The sequence below is a fragment of the Silurus aristotelis genome (assembly GCF_946808225.1).
Source record: "Silurus aristotelis genome assembly, chromosome: 20".
Classification (NCBI taxonomy): Eukaryota; Metazoa; Chordata; class Actinopteri; order Siluriformes; family Siluridae; genus Silurus; species Silurus aristotelis.
Window position 1 is genome coordinate 9093114 of NC_139593.1, and position 20727 is coordinate 9113840.

The 20727-nt window shown below is 42.5% G+C and overlaps 1 protein-coding gene across 4 annotated transcripts in view; it reads left to right on the forward strand.

Moving 5' to 3' along the window:
• Positions 1–20060, forward strand: part of ubac2 (UBA domain containing 2) — a 44080-nt gene extending 24020 nt beyond the window's left edge. Inside the window, exons 7-9 of one of the 4 annotated variants that reach the window (XM_083522978.1) lie at positions 831–1088; positions 15230–15331; positions 17417–17850. In XM_083522978.1, coding sequence (XP_083379104.1) covers positions 831–1088; positions 15230–15331; positions 17417–17671 — 615 coding nt within the window. In that variant the 3' untranslated portion in view covers positions 17672–17850. Of the gene's footprint in view, positions 1–830; positions 1089–15226; positions 15332–17416; positions 17851–19212 lie in introns of those variants that run through there. The other 3 variants (XM_083522979.1, XM_083522980.1, XM_083522981.1) reach the window with 3 other exon arrangements.
• The last annotated feature ends 667 nt before the right edge of the window (positions 20061–20727 follow it).

Sequence of the window (20727 nt, forward strand, 5' to 3'; positions counted from 1 at the left end):
TTTAACAGTGAAGGTGAACGATGTGTATTTATCCCTGATGAGCAGCCATGGTGACTGTGGCAAAAAAAAACTCCCTTAGATGGTATGAGGAAGAAACCTTCAGAGGAACCAGACTCAAAAGGGGAACCCATCCTCATTTGGGTGATATCAAGACTGTGATTATAATCTTTAATCAATACAGAACACTGGAGACTGAGAACTGACATGAGCACTGAAATGTAAGATTATGAGTAATGATCTTTCTACAGTCTTCTACAGAAGCCAATTAGTTTTGGACTGGAGTATAGTTTTGGAGTTTGTGGCCTTGACCTAAGTGGCTAACAGGCTTTTTGCAAGAGACTCTTGATGTCCTCCACAATTTCACAGACTACCTCTCTTTTTCAAAACATTTCGCAAAATCGTCTATTACTGTAATTTCCCTTCTTGGCCGTCACTTCCCAATACAAACACTTCCAATAATAGAGTCCCACCCCTGACACTTGATTGACAGATTTCAGTGCAAGGCATCAGAAATTCGAATGCTAAAGTAATTGCGATTCTATTTGAGTTTTGGCAGGCTGCATACATGAGACAGAGGCAGTGAAAAAGCAGACGTGGTAATTAATATTGCTATTTATATACCACATGGTTATTACTCGTAAGACACGGGTTGCAAATGGACATTGATTTCCATGCGAAATTTGGTAATCGCTCTGCGTTCGCAAAAACACAAACGGTAATGCAACATTTGCAATTGTGTTTGGATTGTGTCACAATTTGTGCGTCCATATATGTAACACGCAATTGCAAATACAATTTGCCAATAATACATGGTGACGTTGTGTGTTCAGGTCTCAGGAGTTCTGTACTACAGTAACATGGTGGCTCTCCAGCGGATCCTGTATGTTCCGCAGTGGCTGGCACGCTGCACTTCTCAGCTCCTGGAGCCTGTGATCTTAGGCACAGAGCCGCGTGCTGACGCTCCAGTGGGGATGGGAGCCACATTGGATATCCAGCGACAGCAGCGAATGGACATGCTGGACCAACAGCTGCTGCTCTCACAGCTGGCCCAGCTCCGAAGAAACACCCAGCAGCCACCACCACAGCAGGTATCACTTCCATTTCCTGATGTTGCAAGTTCTGGGAAAGAATTTTGATCTATAAAAATGAGGATACACTCTGCACTAAGCACTTCAATAGGAACACTTGTGTGTGTGGCAGCAGTGCAATGTGTAAAGTCATACAGATAATGGCCACATATCAATGTAACATTCAAATCAAACATCAGAAAGAGGAAAATGTTTTTCAATTATTTTGACTCCCTGGTGGCATAATTGTTGGTGCCAGGTGGACTGATTTAAGTATTTCAGAAACTCTCCTGGAATTCTCACAAACAGCAGTACTGCAGGCATAAATATCTTGTTGATGCTGTCATCAACAAGGTGAGAAGAAAACGGCCATTGTGGTCCGAGCTGAAATAACCAGTGGTGGATGAAGCACACAAACCATGTACTGTCAAAAGTATCCAAATTACTATGATTTATTATGGCTGTAATGTTCCTATTATAATTTTTGTTACAAGACTATTTGCTTAATCAACTTAGTTTATGTGACAGGAATGTTACTCTCAGCACACCGATCTATTAATGGAATTATATTAATGAGTCAAACACCGATTGATATCTATTAAAATTATCATGAGCCCAAAACCTTCTTTTCAACGACTTAAAAAAAAAGAACGCAGGTGTTGTGGAAAGTTTGAATCAGTAGGTATTTTTCATCATTTATTTCTCTCAAAATGTTCTGCTTGCTGTTGAAATGATGCTGAACTGTATGTACGTGCCGAGTAGATGACACCAAGCACCAATCAAAACAAGTTCAAAGCAGAAATAAATAAAAGGAACAACTGATTTCACAAAATATAGTTAGGCAAAAAGTAAGATATCTGACTTGCAGCGAAGTTGAAGTAAAAGTCTCACCAAATAGAAATACTTCAGTAAAGTACAGAAACGTAAAAAAAAAAGCTACTTAAGTACAGAAACAGATTACTTCCTTACTGTTCAGGAATGGAAATATCTGCTCTTTACAACAGAACAGAAAAACATCTCAGAATGCACAACATGCATAACTTTGAGGCAGGTTGAGTTCCGCATCGGGTTCCAAGAACAGGAATTTGATGCTGCAGATGAATAAATAAAAAAATAAAAGAAAGCATCTTTCTTTCCAATACTGATAATCTTTTGCACACTGTAACATCATCATATGTTCGCCTTAGTATTTTTTGTTGTTGAGAATTTTAGAATTTTATTTGATTATTGATGATTGATCTTTCGAAACATGTCTGTCTTCTTGTGAGATGCCAATTTGTTTTTTTTAATGTGTGTGTGTGTGTGTGTGTGTGTGTGTGTGTGCGTGTGTGCACGCATTTGTGTAAGATTTTGCTGATGTGTAATGTAATTGAGTGAATTTACCGGCACTCAGGTTCAGAAGACACACACACACACACACACACACACACACACACACACACACACACACACACACACACACACAGTACTGAAACACAACAACTCAAAAGGAGCTGCTGCAATCATCAGTATGTCCTTGTTATCGTTTCATCAGTGTTCTAAACCACATGAGGGGAAATTCCAACTTGACCACAAGTGAACATAAAAGTTCATCCTCTTAACGATGAGAACAAACAGAAAATGACACTGATTCTCTGTATACACAATTATATCAATGTGCTAAGATTTGCAGTATATAATGGACTTGTGTTTCAATAGTGTGCTGGTACCTTTGTACAGTAATGTAAAGTGAGTAAGTCCACTAAAATGAAGCTTGGTTTCAAAGTCGGAGTTATACTGTGGTTAACATGGTATGGTTGTTTTAGTTCTGCTAACATGAAACCTATGTTACCAGACATATTCTGGTAAAGCCATTCATTTCCCTAATGTTTGCCTGCCGTATTGCAAAGACAAATATTACTGATAACAAATTGCATTTATTTATTTGAAGCTTGCCATTTTGTAAAAGCAAAAGGTCTATTTATTAAAAAGAAGAAATGTAGTAATAATGTTCAATAAAACAGTATTAAATCATAATTGGATGAATTGCATATGTAATAAAAATAGAAAAGCAGTGGTTCTATTGTGAGGATAAGTACACTATATGACTAAACATTTGTTGACAGCTGAAACATCTATTTGTGGTTCGTTCCTAAACCTTTGACACGAAGTTCAAAAGTTCACAACTGTTTAAGTTGTCTTTGGACGCTGTAGAAGTAGAATTTCCCTTTACTGAAACTAAGAAACCCGAACCTTTTCCAATATGACAATACCTCTGTAAACAAAGAGAGATAGATCCTTGAAGACATGATTTACCATAGTTGGAAGAACTCGGATGTCCCATGTCCAGAGCTCTAACCTCATCCCCACTGGACACCATTGTGATGAACACCAAGTGCACCCTCCAGACCTCCTCAAACAACCTCAGCACCTGACCTTTATGTAATCACCTGAATGATTACATAAAATACACATAGCCATGCTCCAAAATTGAGGGAAAAGTCTTCCTAAGAGAGTTATTATAACTGTCAGCCCGCTTGTGCACTGCTGGCATTACCGCCTCAATCACCGAGGAAACACCCCCTCCCAACCAGCTGCACGGAATTGGCGTCTAATTTTCTGGCACTTATAAGGACGCCTGAATCCTCCAGTCGGTGCCAGATTGTCTTTAGGCTTGCCCTGATCACTCTCCAGCGTATTCTCTGTTTTGTTTGTTTCTGACCTGACTATTCTGTCCTCCGGTTTCCGGCTCGGCTCGGCTCGCGCTGAGCGCACATTTAGGTTTCCGGCTCGCGCTGAACGCGCCCCCACTTCCGGCTCGGCATCCTCGCCCTCCGCGTAGGATCGGCTCCCTGTATCGGCTCCCTGTATCGACTCCCTGTATCGACTCCCTGAATCGGCTCCCTGAATCGACTCCCTGAATCGGCTCCCTGAATCGACTCCCTGAATCGGCTTCCCGATTCAGCTCTGCACAGCTTTTCTCCCCTGCTCCTTTTGCATCTGCCTTGGATCCTATAACCTGAAGTCTCTGACAGAGCAATCTGGCCAACATGGATCCCGTGGATGTACCTGCCTCGGCTGACCCGGACTCCTGCCGATCGTTTGTTATGCAGTGCGACCTGATTTTTAGCATGCAGCCCTCCCAATTCGGTACAGAGCGCTCCAAGGTGGCCTACGTAATTTCCCTCCTGTCAGGCCGGGCCCTAAGGTGGGCCACTGCGGAGTGGGAAAGTCAATCAGCCAACTGCAGATCGTTCGCCGCCTTTTCTGCCGAACTCCGGAAGGTCTTCGGCACATCTACGCCACGCCAAGATGCCGCCCGCTCCCTGGTCCCTGGTCTGTTGCAGAGTTCGCGGCTGAGTTCCGGACTCAGGCCACTGACAGCGGATGGGATCGCATTGCGCTTTACGATACTTTCCTCCAGGGCCTCTCCTCTGCCGTTAAGGATGAACTTGCTGCTCGTGATCCGCCCCAGGATCTGGATTCACTGATCTCATTGGCTACACGCATCGATCGGCTCATAAAGGAACGCCGCCGGGAGCGTGGTTACCCAGCTCAGAGCCTAGATCCTCACGGTCCTTTAACTGCGAGCTGTTTCCCACCTCGTGCCTCGGGTTCTGGCACCCGTTCTTGCTCTCTGCCGCCAGCCGTGGAGATAGGACGCCACCACCTGACCCCCGCTGAGAAGGAAAAACGTCGGTCTCTAGGCCTCCTGCCCGGTAAAAGGCAAGGCTCGTCGGTAAAGGGGGGAGCACCCACAAGCCACTCCCTTCCCTGCTCCCTCCAAACCCACTATCTTGGTCCACCTTCAGGTTGGCCCCGGAGGCACAGATTTGGCTGCCTTCGTCGACTCTGGGGCTGATGCCGAATTCATCGACCTCAAGCTTGCCCAGCAACTGCTGGTTCCCATGGAACCCCTACCCGAAGCTCTGCTGATCAGAGCCCTGGACGGCAGCCTTTTAGGCCGGACCACACACCGCACTAAGCCTCTACTCATGTCAGTGGGGGAACAACATCAGGAGTGGCTTTCCTTCCTGGTCATCTCCTCTCCCCAAGCCCCCGTTTTGCTCGGGTTCCCTTGGCTTCGGAAACACAATCTACGTGTTGATTGGATGACAGAGCGTATTCTGGATTGGGGTGTGCATTGCTTCGGCCACTGCCTTGCTCTCCCGCCACTCAAACCGCTGCCGGCTGTCACTCCCGAGCACTCCGAGTTAGCATCGGTTCCTGCGATCTATCATGGCCTTGCGCGCGTGTTCAGTAAGGCCTTGGCTACCTCCCTGCCTCCCCACCGGCACTTTGACTGTGCCATCGAACTGCTTCCCGGAGCCAGTCCCCCTAGGGGGCGCCTGTATCAGTTGTCCGCCCCGGAGAGGACTGCCATGAACCAGTATATCCGGGAGTCCCTGGCGGCGGGTATCATCCGACCATCCTCCTCCCCGGCTGGGGCGGGTTTCTTCTTTGTTGAAAAGAAGGATAGGTCCCTACGCCCCTGCACTGACTACCGGGGTCTTAATGCCATCACTGTCCGGAACCGTTACCCCTTGCCGCTTATGGCCTCGCCGTTTGAGCTCCTGCATGGGGCCGCGATCTTCACTAAGCTGGATCTACGCAACGCGTACCACCTGGTGCGTATCAGGGAGGGGGATGAGTGGAAGACCGCCTTCAACACCCCAGCCGGACATTACGAGTACCTCGTCATGCCGTTCGGCCTAACCAACGCCCCGGCCGTCTTTCAGGCTCTAGTCAACGAGGTCCTCCGTGACATGCTCAATACGTTCGTGTTCGTCTACCTGGATGATATCTTAATCTTCTCCCATTCCATGGACGAGCACGTCCGGCAGGTGCGTCAGGTCTTGGAGAGACTTCTCAAGAATGGGCTCTACGTAAAACCCGAGAAATGTGAGTTCCACACCTCACATACCTCGTTCCTGGGATAACTGCTTTCAGCGGGGAATATCCGGATGGACCCTGCCAGGGTCCAGGCAATCCGGGACTGGCCGACCCCCACCTCCCGCCGCCAATTACAAAGGTTCCTGGGCTTCGCCAACTTTTATCGCTGCTTCGTGAAGGGCTATAGTTCGGTGGCGGCACCCCTCCACCTTCTGACGTCTTCCCTCCGCTCGTTCGTTTGGGGCCCCGAGGCTGAGGAGGCATTTCTGGGGCTTAAGCGGCGATTCACGGAGGCGCCTATCCTCATCTTTCCTGACCCGGCTCGGCAGTTCGTTGTTGAAGTCGACGCCTCCGGCGTAGGGGTAGGGGCGGTGCTCTCCCAGGTCTGCCCTGAGGATAACCACCTGCATCCTTGCGCCTTTTATTCCAGGCGCCTTAGCGCCTCGGAACGTAACTACCCGGTGGGTAAGAGGGAGCTCCTTGCCGTCAAACTGGCCTTGGAGGAATGGCGCCATTGGTTGGAGGGTGCGGAGGTCCCCTTTCTGGTCTGGACGGATCATCGCAACCTTGAGTACCTCCAATCGGCTAAGCGACTCAACCCCCGACAGGCCAGATGGGGCCTTTTCTTTGGCCGCTTCCAGTTCTCTCTTTCGTACCGGCCTGGGAGCCGGAATGTCAAGCCTGATGCGCTCTCTAGAGTTCATGCCCAGGAGGAGGAGGAGGAGCCGTGCCCAGAGACCATCCATCTGTGTCGGTCCACACCCTTAGCCTCGCTTTGGAGGAGCGGGTCAGGGATGCCCGAGACAGGGGCCCTGTCCCCGAGGGTTGCCCCACTGGTCTCCTGTTCGTCCCCGAGGGGCTCCGCTCTGGAGTTCTTCAGTGGTGTCACAACTCCCTGTTCTTCTGTCACCCCGGTCAGCCTCGCACTTTGTCTCTGGTCAAGGCACGCTTCTGGTGGCCTTCCATAGTCAAGGACACCCGGGACTTTGTCGCAGCCTGCCCCGACTGTACCCAACACAAGAACCCTCGTGGCCGCCCCCAAGGTCTTCTTCGGCCCCTTCCTATCCCGAAACGCCCGTGGTCGCACATCGCCATGGACTTTGTTACCGGGCTGCCCGTTTACAATGGCAACACGGTCGTCATGACGGTCATTGATCGGTTTTCTAAGATGGGCCGTCTGCCAATGAAACCGCCAAGCTGGCCCTCCAGCACATATTTCGCCTCCATGGCTTTCCCAGAGACATCATTTTGGACCGCGGACCCCAATTCTCGCCGCTGTTTTGGAGGGAGTTCTGCCGCCTCCTGGGCGTCTCGACCAGCCTCTCATCTGGGTTTCACCCCCAGACGAACGGACAGACCGAGAGACTCAACCAGGATCTTGAAACTGGTCTCCGCCTCCTTTGCAGTCGGGAACCCTCCTCCTGGTCGGACAGACTTTTGTGGATCGAGTATGCCCATAACACTCTTCCCACTGCTGCCACAGGACTTGCGCCCTTCCAGGTGGTCCACGGTTTCCTGCCGCCTATTTTCTCCAACCAGGAACCCCGGTCCGCCGTTCCTTCTGCCGCCCTTTTCTTCCGACGCTGCCGTTGAGGCTGGAGGACGGCCCGAGCGGCCCTGCTAAAAAATGGCATAAGGCTTTGCCAGGGGGCCAACCGTAGGCGGCGCCTAGCCCCCCACTACCATGCCGGGCAACGTGTATGGCTCTCTACTCGGGACCTTCCCCTTAAGGCCACCTGTCGGAAGCTCGCCCCGCGCCTTATCGGCCCCTTCCCCATTTCCAAGGTCGTCAATCCCGTGGCCCTCCGACTCAGGCTCCCCGGGGCGCTCCGGGTCCACCCGACCTTTCATGTGTCTATGGTTCGACCAGTTCGGGCCTGCTCCCTGGTGCCCTCCGCCATGCCCCCCTCCGCCCGCCCGGGTCATTGGTGGGGGTCCTGCCTACTCCGCTCCCGTCGTTGTGGTCGGGGCCTTCAGTACCTTGTGGATTGGGAGTGCTATGGTCCTGAGGAGCGCTCCTGGGTCCCCTCCCGCTTTGTCCTGGACCCTGACCTGATTGCTGGCTTTCATCGGGCCCACCTGAGCCAGCCTGTTGGGGCATCCGGGGCCGCCCTGGATGGGGGGGGGGTACTGTCAGCCCGCTTGTGCACTGCTGTCATTACCGCCTCAATCACAGAGGAAACACCCCCTCCCAACCAGCTGCACAGAATTGGCGTCTAATTTTCTGGCACTTATAAGGACGCCTGAATCCTCCAGTCAGTGCCAGATTGTCTTTAGGCTTGCCCTGATCACTCTCCAGCGTATTCTCTGTTTTGTTTGTTTCTGACCTGACTATTCTGTCCTCCGGTTTCCGGCTCGGCTCGGCTCGCGCTGAACGCGCTCCGGTTTCCGGTTCGGCTCTGCTCTGCTCGCGCTGAACGCGCTCCAGTTTCCTGCTCGGCTCTGCTCTGTTCGCGCTGTACGCGCTCCGGCTTCCGGCTCGGCTCAGCTCGCGCTAAACACGCGTTTAGGTTTCCGGCTCGCGCTGAATTTGCCCCCACTTCTGGCTCGGCATCCTCGCTCTCCGCGTAGGATCGGCTCCCTGTATCGGCTCCCTGTATCGGCTCCCTGAATCGACTCCCTGAATCGGCTCCCTGAATCGACTCCCTGAATCGGCTTCCCGATTCGGCTCTGCACAGCTTTTCTCCCCTGCTCCTTTTGCATCTGCCTTGGATCCTATAACCTGAAGTCTCTGACAATAACAATAAAAGAAGAGTAAATCTGGATTGGGATGTTTAGCAAAATGTTGGGTGTGATTGAGAGGATTTTCAAATCCGCTGTCCATGAGAATATATAATAAAGTGACCTTAACATAGCACATTAAAACCATGGTGGAATCATGACTGTAAGGAACACTGCTAGTTAAAATTTCTTGAAAATGTGTTAAAGAAATGTATGCTTTATTACATTTTACCCAATTAAACAAAGTAGATTTTCTCTAACCAATAAAAAAGCAAGTAGATTGCTGTAATATAAAGGATATATAAAAGACCAAGATGTCCTCAATGTCTTACACAGAAACCTAATGATTTTTATTTTTATGCTTCTTCATACAATTAGAAACATTAGGCTTCATTTCATCTTTGTTTAATGATGTTGGTTAGTTGGGCATCAAAATATGGCAAAAACTGGATCAGGTTTCTAAAAGGAAGCTCGCTAGTTTGTTTATGTTATGAGAAAATGGTAATAAGCAGTAATAAACTTTTTTATACAAAAAGCTGTTTTGACTGATTGTAAGCTGAGATAGTATTTAATGTTTTGTTTTTTTTACTGTCAAACCAAAAGGAAGCCTGCAACTTCCTGTCTACATGTACTCATTTCTTGGTTAATGACACAGCCAAATACACTATTGAAATTTCTCACTAAAATTGATTTAATGTATTGATTAACCCTGCTGCAATGTAGAACTTAGTGAACTGTTCTCATGTACCCATAATCCAAATAAGTGAATGCAAAACCTTGTTTGTTGTGGAAACCGTATGAGATAATAATTGTCACTTCGTTAATCAAAGAGGCATCATTTGATCATAAAACCCCAATGACAGAAAAGTTAGGACGTGGTAAAATGTTAATAAAAACAGTATGCAATGGTTTGCAAATCTCATAAACCCATATTCTATTTACAGTAGAACACTGAAAACAAATCAAATGTTTCAATTGAAGAAATGTATAATTTTAAGGGGAAAAAAATATATATATTTTTTTTTTTTATTTGATGGCTGGATCGTGTCTCAAAAAAGTTAAGATCGGGGCCATGTTTAATATTTATGTTTTCTACAACTATCAGAGCAACCTCTTTTCTTTTAAAAACAGTTTTTATATTTCTGGAAACTTGGAAGAGGAATGTTGTCTGATTTGTGTCTGATACAGGATTCTAGCTGCTCAATATTGTTCAATTCATGATGTGGCAAATGTTTTGAATGGTTGTAAAAGAATCAGACCCCTGCATGTAGATGCAGTATGTGGTATTGTACTGTCTTGCTTGAAATATGCAAGGCCTTTTCTTGAAAAAGACGTCAACTGGATATGTTGCTCTCAAACCTTTTCAGATGTGCAAGCTGCCTATTTGATCGGCACTATTGTACCCACATACCGTCAGAGCACTGGGCGCTGATCAGTTGATCCCTCTCCTCTTTAGTCTGAAAGATTAAGTGCCCACGGTTTCCAAAGAGTTTTTTTTATTTTAATTCAACAGACCACAAAATAGTTTTCCCACTTTGCTTCAGTACATTTTAAATGAGCTTTGCCTCAGAGAAGATGGTGGTGTTTCTGGATCATTTTCACATATGGCTTCTTCTTTGCATTATAGAGCTTCAACCTGCATTGTGGATGGAAAAGCACAGTGTTCAAAGACTCTGACTAAGACTAAGAGACTCTGTCTATCTAAAAGATATGTTGAAAATTGTCCTAACTAGTTGTAAAATATTCTTTGTTTCGAACACTTGTTTGCTGCCTCTTCACAACTTTTTTTGAGACCTGTTACAGCATCAAATTCTAACTAACCTTATTGTTTTATTAAAATTGTATGTTTGTTCTATTGTGACTAAAATATGGGTTTATGAGATTTGCAAACATTTCATTCTTTTTTATATTTATATTTCCACAGTGTTCCACAGCGTATTGGAATTGGCGTTGTGAAGGCTTTCAATTAACCTTGATAGTATATTTGCCTAAAGGAAGGTTACCTTGTTGCTGATTTGTAGCTAGGTTTAGTAACCATATAGTAGTATATTATCTTCCTAGCAAAACCAAATCCCAAATGGCTTACTTGATACCGTTTTGTTTTTACAGCTAAAGGAAAAAACCAAAACAAAAAAATAAATTTTACTGTATTTTAAGCAATTCACTGAAGGGCAACGACGCAGGATCTGACTTGCCTTAGACCTCAGCCAATAAAAAAAACAAGTTGGTGGGACTGTAGGCAGTTAAAAGAATGGAGGAGATGCCTCTTACCTAATTATTTTCCTACTGTTCCTGAGCATCTTGATAAGCAAATATCTGCAAGTTTCTGTGGTGAAATGTTCTTAGTCTCCTTTATTAGTCTTATAAAAAAAACTTTTACCTAATCCAAATTAAACCATTCTACTGCTCTTGTAAAAGTTTTAGGAAATTTGAAACATACCCATTAATGATTATTAATGACAGTACAGGGGTCCATAATTTAGCAGGTAAAAAGTTCTCAGAAAGTCTTTTAACCCACCTTTATTCCAATAAAAATATTATTTAAAAGCATTACATGTTAAAAAGGGCAGAAATTTTAAGCCAAATAACAGAAACAAATTTAATGGGAATATTTAAAAAAAAGCGTAATTCAAAAGTGACACCAAGTCAGACAGCAGCCCTGGATTTATACAAATACAACATTTTATTTTTAAACTTCACATCTTCACTAAAAGATGGATAAATAAAGTCCATGTATTTTTTTCTTTTAGATTTACAAACCCAGTCCAAAAGAGTTGGGACACTGTACAAATTGTGAATAAAAAAGAAATTAAATAATTTACAAATCTCATAAACTTATATTTTATTCACAATAGAATATAGATAACATATCAAATGTTGAAAGTAAAACATTTTGAAATGTCATGCCAAATATTGGCTCATTTTGGATTTTATGAAAGCTACACATTCCAAAAAAGTTGGGACAGGTAGCAATAAGAGGCCGGAAAAGTTAAATGTACATATAAGGAACAGCTGGAGGGTCAATTTGCAACTTATTAGGTCAATTGGCAACATGACTGGGTATAAAAAGAGCTTCTCAGGGTGGCAGTGTCTCTCAGAAGTCAAGATGGGCAGAGGATCACTAATTCCCCCAAAGCTGCAGCGAAAAATAGTGGAGCAATATCAGAAAGGAGTTTCTCAGAGAAAAATTGCAAAGAGATTGACGTTATCATCATCTACAGTGCAAAATATCATCCCAAGATTCAGAGAATCTGGAACAATCAGGAATACTTCCAGAAAACATTGCCGGTGAACACAATCCACCATGCCATTTGCCGTTGCAAAACAAGCCACATCTAAACATGATCCAGAAGCGCAGGCGTTTTGTCTGGGCCAAGGCTCATTTAAAATAGACTGTGGCAAAGTGGAAAACTGTTCTGTGGTCAGACGATTCAAAATTTGAAGCTCTTTTTGGAAAACTGGGACGCCATGTCATCCGGACTAAAGAGGATAAGGACAACCCAAGTTGTTATCAGCGCTTAGGTTAGAAGCCTACATCTCGGATGGTATGGGGTTGCATGAGTGTGTGTGGCATGGGCAGATTACACATCTGGAAAGGCAACATCAATGCTGAAAGGTATTTCCAAGTTCTACAACAACATATGCTGCCATCCAGACGTCATTTCTTTCAGGGAAGACCTTGCATTTTCCAACATGACAATGCCAGACTACACACTGCATCAATTACAACATCATGGCTGCGTAGAAGAAGAATCCGGGTACTGAAATGAACAGCCTGCGGTCCAGATCTTTCACCCAAAGAAAACATTTGGCGCATCATAAAGAGGAAGATGCGACAAAGAAGACCTAAGACAGTTGAGCAACTAGAAGCCTGTTTTAGACAAGAATGGGACAACAGAAAGTCTTTTAACCCACCTTTATTCCAATAAAAATATTATTTAAAAGCATTACATGTTGAAAAGGGCAGAAATTTTAAGCCAAATAACAGAAACGAAATTAATTGGAATTTTTAAAAAAAGCGTGATTCAAAAGTGACTCCAAGTTAGACACCAGCCCTGGATTTATACAAATACAACATTTTATTTTTAAACTTCATATCTTCACTAAAAGATGGATAAATAAAGTCCATGTATTTTTTTTCTTTTAGAGTTACAAACCCAGTCCAAAAGAGTTGGGACACTGTACAAATTGTGAATAAAAAAGAAATGAAATAATTTACAAATCTTATAAACAACATTCAAGACAACATTCCTATTCCTAAACTTGAGCAACTTGTCTCCTCAGTCCCCAGACATTTGCAGACTGTTATAAAAAGAAGAGGGGATGCCACACAGTGGTAAACATGGCCTTGTCCCAACTTTTTTGAGATGTGTTGATGCCATTAAATTTAAAATCAACTTATTTTTCCCTTAAAATTATAAATTTTCTCAGTTTAAACATTTGATATGTCATCTATGTTGTATTCTGAAAAAAAATATTACAATTTGAAACTTCCACATCATTGCATTGTTTTTATTCACAATTTGCACAGTGGCCCAACTTTTTTGGAATCGGGTTTGTACAAGAAAAAAACACATAACGTAATATGTTTTCTTATTTTATGTTATGTGCAAACATTTATGGATTTTTGCCCTATATTCTTTTAACTTCGAAGAATAATGTGGAAATTCATTTAGGAAATTATAACAAACTAAAAATAGTATTGACAAACTAAACACTTTGTTTTTCCTGCTTCACTTAGTTAAATGCAAATGATTATATATTTGAGAGCCAGTTATAGTAGGATGATGTCACACATTTGTGCTTTTGCTGCAAGGCTGACATTTAGTTCATAGAAAATATAAACTAAAGCAAATATCAGCCCCTGACCTTACTAATGCTCTTCTATTTGAATCATCAGATAAAATACATGCAGCTATGCTCCAGAGTCTAGTGAAATACTCTGAAGTTTATTATAACAGGAAGTATATATGGAATGGCATGTTCAACAAGAATCTTTTAGTTGTGATTGAGTGGATGTCTATACATTTTTGGCCATAGAGTAAATGCAAATTTAAAAAGCACAGTAAAATCATGGTCGAATCATGTCTGTAAGGATTGCTTTGGTGTAAGAAGACTTTAAATACACTATATTGCCAAAAGTATTGGGTCACCTGGTCAAAAGTACGGTATGTGATTTTTGAGCATCGCATTCCCCATTTAGTCCCAATTTGCTCTTATAATTCCCTCCACTCTTCTAAAATGTTACACTAAATTTTGGAGTGCGCTTACAGATATTTGTGTATATCAGCCACAAGGGTGTTACGAAAGGCTGGTGTAGGTGAGAAGACCTAGGGTGCGGTCAGCATTTCAATTCATCCCAAAGGTGTTTAGTAGGGATGAGATCAGAGCTCTATAGCAGGCCACTCAAGATCTTCCTCTCCAAAGCATGTAAACCAGATCACTTTGTGCATAGGGGAAGTGCCATGCTGGAACAGGTTTGGGTTTCCAAGGTCAGGTGAATGCGAAATTTCAAAATAGCGTATCTAAACACGTCCTGTAGTGGCCTTGAGTGGCTCCAGCTTTGTGGTAACAGTTTGGAAAAGAACCACATATAGCAGGAAAAGTGAGGAGACCCAATACTTTTTGCAATATAGTGTATGTGCTCAGGATGAGCTGAGAGGTAGACATTTAGTTCATGTAAAATATTGTCTCTATTTTGGTGTAGTTGTTTAATTGCTGTTGGATGTGGAAAAGGAATACTGAACATCAACTATTAATAGGAACGTACACCTAATTCTTCATGTTATTATTCATCTTCAGTTGATATAATCTTCAGATATCTGCAGTGAGTCTGTTTTCATGATAACATTAGATTCCTGCTTTTGGTTGACATGAGTAAAACTCGACATGATTTTCTCCTGATGTGGCCCATTTGTAGGTTAAGCATTCTGAGCTGCTTTTACACTTACCGCGTTTATAAAGAGTGCTTATTTAAATCACTAGAGGCTTCTTGTTGGCTAAAAAAACGGTATTTTTTTTCTCCTCTGAAAGCTCTCAACTCATCAACATTCTCAAATGCATTTCCACCTGCAGAACTGACTTTTTCTGAATGTTTCTTGCAACAATCTGTGTAAAATCTGGACACATTAGTGTTAAAATCCCAGGATTTCTGAAATACTCTAACAAGTCTGTCAAGCACAAACATGCCGCAAGTCCACCAGATCACCCTGAGATCTTGAGATTTTTGCATTGCATTGCACAAAATCTAATCCAGACACAGAGTAAAGGAATTAGGGGTCTTGCATCTAGTATTTCTAGCAACCTGAAACTTTTGACCTTAATTCTCCTCTTATTTCTCTTTTTAATGCTGAGATCACTTTTCTAAAACTTGTGATAAGTACCACAAAACAACTCATATGATACTTCCTATTGGTGCTCTGTAAAAAAAAGGAAGGAAATATTAGTGCTTGCAACAGACATCCAACACAATATGAGTTGTAATCAGGTGTCATTCTGTTGAAGCCTTTTTGCAGTTTGTACTACGTGTTTGTACTTTTTTTTTTTTTACCTGCTTTCTTCCACAGCAGGGTGGACTCTTCAACCGATTCTTTCCGGGTTTGCGACACAGAGGCCAGAACGTGACTCACATGCAGCCACACTCAGCAGACACACCAGTGGTTGAGGAACAGGTCAGGAGACAAACACAGACAAAGTCACGAGGACAGACAGTAAACTATTATGCTATTTGTCATTTTTGGCTACTTTCAGATCTTTACATAGACCATTTTGCCATGAAGTGGAGCATTCTAATTTTCCTCATATTGGTCTTGCTTAGTTATAAATTAACTTGTACATCAGCTCTGCCCAATTTCCTGTTAAGACACAATCATTTGAGTTCAGAAGAAAGAGGTAGAGTCAGTTGTGGAAAAAGGGGAAGACTTGACAGTGTTTTGAAATCATAGATCACCTTGCAGGCACCTAAATATCATGAACTGTTACACTACTTTACGCAACAACCATCAAACTTTCCAACTGATATCATAAACCATCACTAATTTACACTAGAAAGAATGAAAAAAATAAGCACCTGCATTAGAATCAAAATTACAACAGCATCTTATCTTGTATACACAGATCCTAAAGGTTACTCTACCACATGTATGAGGAATAATGTATCCTAGGTCCATGTCCATTTCACTTATACCCCCTCACATTTCATTTTTTTATTATTTTTTGTTACTTTTCATGTTATGAAATGTCTGCAGGAGAGGTTAGCACTTGTTTTCCTGTACTTCATAGGTAGGGTTCTTTCTTCACCAACCCTTCTTTTATTTGTTCTCTTGTAGTTATTATGTTACAAATTCATCTCATCTCAGGTGGTCTAGTGGTTAGGATGCGGCGCTCTCACCGCTGCGGGCCGGGTTCGATCCCCGGTCAGGGAACCACCCCCAGCCACTCTTAGTGCCGGTCCCAAGCCCGGATAAATGGGGAGGGTTGCATTAGGAATGGCATCCAGCATAAAAACGTGCCAAATCGAACATGTGGATGATCCGCTGTGGCGACCCCTAATGGGAGAAGCCGAAAGAAAGTTTATATTATAGAGATAAATTCATCAGTCTCTAAAAACCTTGAAGGTGGTGAAAAAAGTGTAATAGCTATTACAAATACTGAAGCTGGTGAGTCCTTTCATACATTTTTCTTGTAATGGAAGATTTCACCATAGCATACTTTTTTTTAAGAAACAATTTCACATGATTTGACAATTTAGATGAATTATGGTATAAAAGGGGACAGTCGACATCTAGAATTTCTAATTCTAGATGTCGACTGTCCCTGTTTTATGCTTCTAAAGGGACAATACTATAGGAATGAAACTTGGATATGTTTTAGAGTAGTCAGTGTGCAGCTTGTATAGCAGTACAGATTAACTGTCCTCAACAAAATAACTCAACATACAGCCATTATTGTCAAAATATCTGTCAACATCAGTGAGTACACCCCAAAAAATAACAGCTGTATGTCAATTACCCATGTCAATATGCCCTATTCATCATGTTCATGTTTTTGTCTGCTTGATAGGACCATAAAATGTTGTGTATCTTGTATAATTGCAGTAAAATGTACTGCTTTGATTACAATTCTCTCATACTGTCTACTAGATGTTCAACATGGCACCTCATGGTAAAGACTGTCTGAGGATTTGAGAATTAAAATTGTTGCTCTCCACAAAGATGCCTAGGATATAAGAAGAACGGTAACACCCTGAAACTGAGTTACAGTACAGTGTTCAGGGTCATACAGAGGTTTTGCAAGACGGGTTCCATTCGGAACAGACCTCGCAAGGGTCCATCAAAGAAGTTGTTGGAGAAGCTGCTTTAAAAAACATGAGTGCTGAAAGCATTGCTTTAGAGGTTGTAGAAGCAGAAGGCCTGCTTGTCAGTTCTCAGACCGTACTCCGCACACTGCAAGCCCTCAAACAGTTTTCTGAAGACAACTTGTCCAAAAGCATGAATTACTGGAACCATGTCCTGTGGTCTAATAAAAATAAGAAAAACTTGTTTGGCTTAGATGATGTCCAGCATGTGTGGTGATGCCCTGGTGAGGAGAACCAAGAAAATTGTGTCTTGCCTATAGTCAAGCATGGTGGTGGTAGCATCATGGTCTTGGGCTGCATGAGTGCTGCTGGTTCTGGGGAGCTGCAGTTCATTGAGAGGAACATGAATTCCAACATGTTCTGTGACATTCTAAAGCAGAACATGATATCCTTTCTTCAGAAACTGGGACGAATGGCGGTTTTCCAACATAATAATGACCCCAAACACACCACCAAGATGACAACTGCCTTGCTGAAGGTGATGGAGTCGCCAATTATGTCTCCAGACCTAAACCCTATTGAGGACCTGTGGGGATCCTCAAGCGGAAGGTGTAGAAGCGGCATGTGTTTAACATCCGTGCTCCACGATGTCATTATGAAGGATCCCAGCAACAACCTGTGCAGCTCTGGTGAATTCCATGCCCAGGAGGATTAAGGCAGTGATACATAACAATGGTGCTCACACAAAATATTGACACTTTGGACACTACAGGTGCACTCACTTTTGTTATACAGTAATGGCTGTATGTTGAGTTATTTTCAGAGGACAGTAAATCAATACTGCTATACAAGCTGCACATTGACTATAAAATATATCCCTTGAGAACATAATAAAATGGTTGATGAAATGTGAGTGGTGTATGTATTTATATATATAATTTTACCTCACGTCTATTATCTAAATTGCTATATTCACCAGTTACATCGAATGTAGAAATAATCAGTTTAGCTCAGTAACGTAATCATCAGTTTAGCTGATTAACTTATTAGGCAGTGCATTCATTTAGAACAGTGATTAAACTGATTGGAAATATCTACTCCCTACTACCACCTTCTAGCCAATCAGAATTGAGTATTCAGGCAGACTTCATGTTCTGAAGCTGTATGGCATATTTTTTATTGTTGTTTTTTTTTTTTTTTTTAAGAAAAAAACAAAACTTAACAAATAACGGTTATCTTACAAATAATTATACATAATACATTGCTTTATCCCAGAGTACAAAAGTATTGACCAGTGTTTGGGTAATTGGGCTACTTGGGCAAGTCCCCCTGAGATTACTGACAGTTGTAATGTTTTGATTTTGTTTTTACTATTAGGTTCAAATTCACTCACTGTATTTCTTCCACTTCTCAGAAAGCCACCGACCTACGACACATTCTCAGAAAGATAGTAAAAATGATTAGTGGTCTTGGTGATGAATCTATAAGTATCATAACACTAACAAAACATCCTGTCTGGTTGATGAACTGCTATGCATATTAGCTCTATGGTATGTTAGTTCCTGGAACATGGACTGTCATCTGCACTGCTTGTGCATCTTTAGAAAAGGTGTAATGAGAATATGCGGTCAGGGTTATACGGATCAGGGGAAAGGGGAAAGGCACAAGTGTAGCATACCTTAGAGTTACGATATTTATGTTATTGTTTATATTACGATGTTTTAGCTTGAAGTGTGTATATTATGTCTGGTATATTGAGCAGGTGTGAAAAATATGTGGAGGAGTTTCCCCCAAAATCTTATTTCCATCTTACTATGGGGCAGTTATTGATTTGACTTATGACTTAAATGGTGACGGGAAAGAAGACATGCAAGAAGCACAGAAGACTTACTACCTTCACAATTCTGTTTAAGGTTTCCGAATTTAAAGTCTTATGCTTTCCATGACTGTTAAGAAATGATGTTCAGAGAAAGAAGTCTTGAGTCATAGGTGATTCTGTAATGAATGCTGAAATCTTGCAGTTGAAATCCATTTTGTACTGTATTAATTTTATACGGAAGTTAAATGACCTTTAAGTACCCATTTATACGCTACACTCTGCCGCCATCTTGGATTTAAAAATTGTATGAATTGTTTATTTTTGAGGCAAAAAAGAAATTGAGGGGAATTCTGGTGGTGTGGTGTTTTGAAGGTCTTGGAAAAGTCCTATAGCTTTTATTCAAATATAAACTCTGCTTTAATACTCTTGGTGTCCAGGTGGTGAGGCTGATGGAAATGGGTTTCTCCAGAGTGGATGCTCAGGAAGCTCTCAGAGCATCCAACAACGACATCAACATGGCCACCAATTTCCTGCTCCAGCACTGAGGCTTAGCATCAGAGGGCGGAGGAGACGGAAACTGAGCAGCAGCGACTGCAATACACGACGCACAGACATCATGTTGGACGACTGGAAAAGTAAAGTACTCTCAGGAGCTTGGGGTGTCGCTTCCTCTCACGCTGCTCTGTAACTGGGTAATGAAGAGCTGCTGGATTTGCTGCTACTGCTTTCTGCCGGTGGAGAATTGTGCAGTGTTATCTCAGGGCTCGTGTTTCCTGGCTTCGTCATCCCTCTACAACCTCCAGCACTGCACATTCATGTTAATAAGTCCACGTAGTGGCCATGATGTAAACGCAATGTGAGGAAAGAGTCTTAAAAGGAAAAGACCTAAAAGACTTATATTTAGACTTAGTTTTGGACTGATGTGGTGTTTGAAGAATTTTACATTCATGAAACTTTACATCTGGAGGAATAATCTAGCAAAAAAAATGTATTTGCACAATTTCTGTTCGCTATATTTCTTAGTTTTGGGCAGGGGGCTAAATATAGATAATATATAATATGGATTTCAACATCACCTGACATCCGATTCAGAGATAGAATGACTTCAAGTTTTCTACCATCAAAAAAATAGGGTACTACATCTTACCATTCCTGGTCTCTAGAGTAGTGCCATCAACCATAAAAAATTTTCTGAGAGAGGAAAATGTGTAGTTTGGTATGTGTATAAACGGGAAAAAAATAACTCCCATGTTGTATAATTAAAAAAAGGGGTACGTTTTTATCATTCAGAGTATTTCTTTTCTACTCCTATATTTATATTAAAAAAATATTTTAAAATCAAGCTAAAAGGGGGGGGTGTAAGTCCCAGGTAATCAAATACATCACAGTACATAGTAAGTGACTTGGAGAAAAACGTTATCTGCCCACTTATGAATACATTACCTTGCACATTCCCACTATTAGCTAGTCACTCTGGTTACAGGGAGGACTGAGTGACCTTTCACCTACAAACATGGCCAATTCTTGCTCCTTTTGTTAGCCAGACATGGCTGTCGAATGCTCACCATCGATTGACTGTAAACATTCTCTTGTTGTGCCACAACAAGGAAACTATTTTATTCCCAAACTTGCAATTCCCAAAGATTTCAGCATAAAAGCTACAGCAGAGTAAATGTAATGCTAGTTAGATGTTGTATATGAAGATTTGACTATATATATACAGTGGGTACGGAAAGTATTCAGACCCCCTTAAATTTTTCACTTTTTGTTATATTGCAGCCATTTGCTAAAATCATTTAAGTTCATTTCTTTTCCTCATGAATGTACACACAGCTCCCCATACTGACAGAAAAACACAGAATTGTTGACCTTTTTGCAGATTTATTAAAAAAGAAAAACTGAAATATCACATGGTCCTAAGTATTCAGACCCTTTGCTGTGACACTCAAATA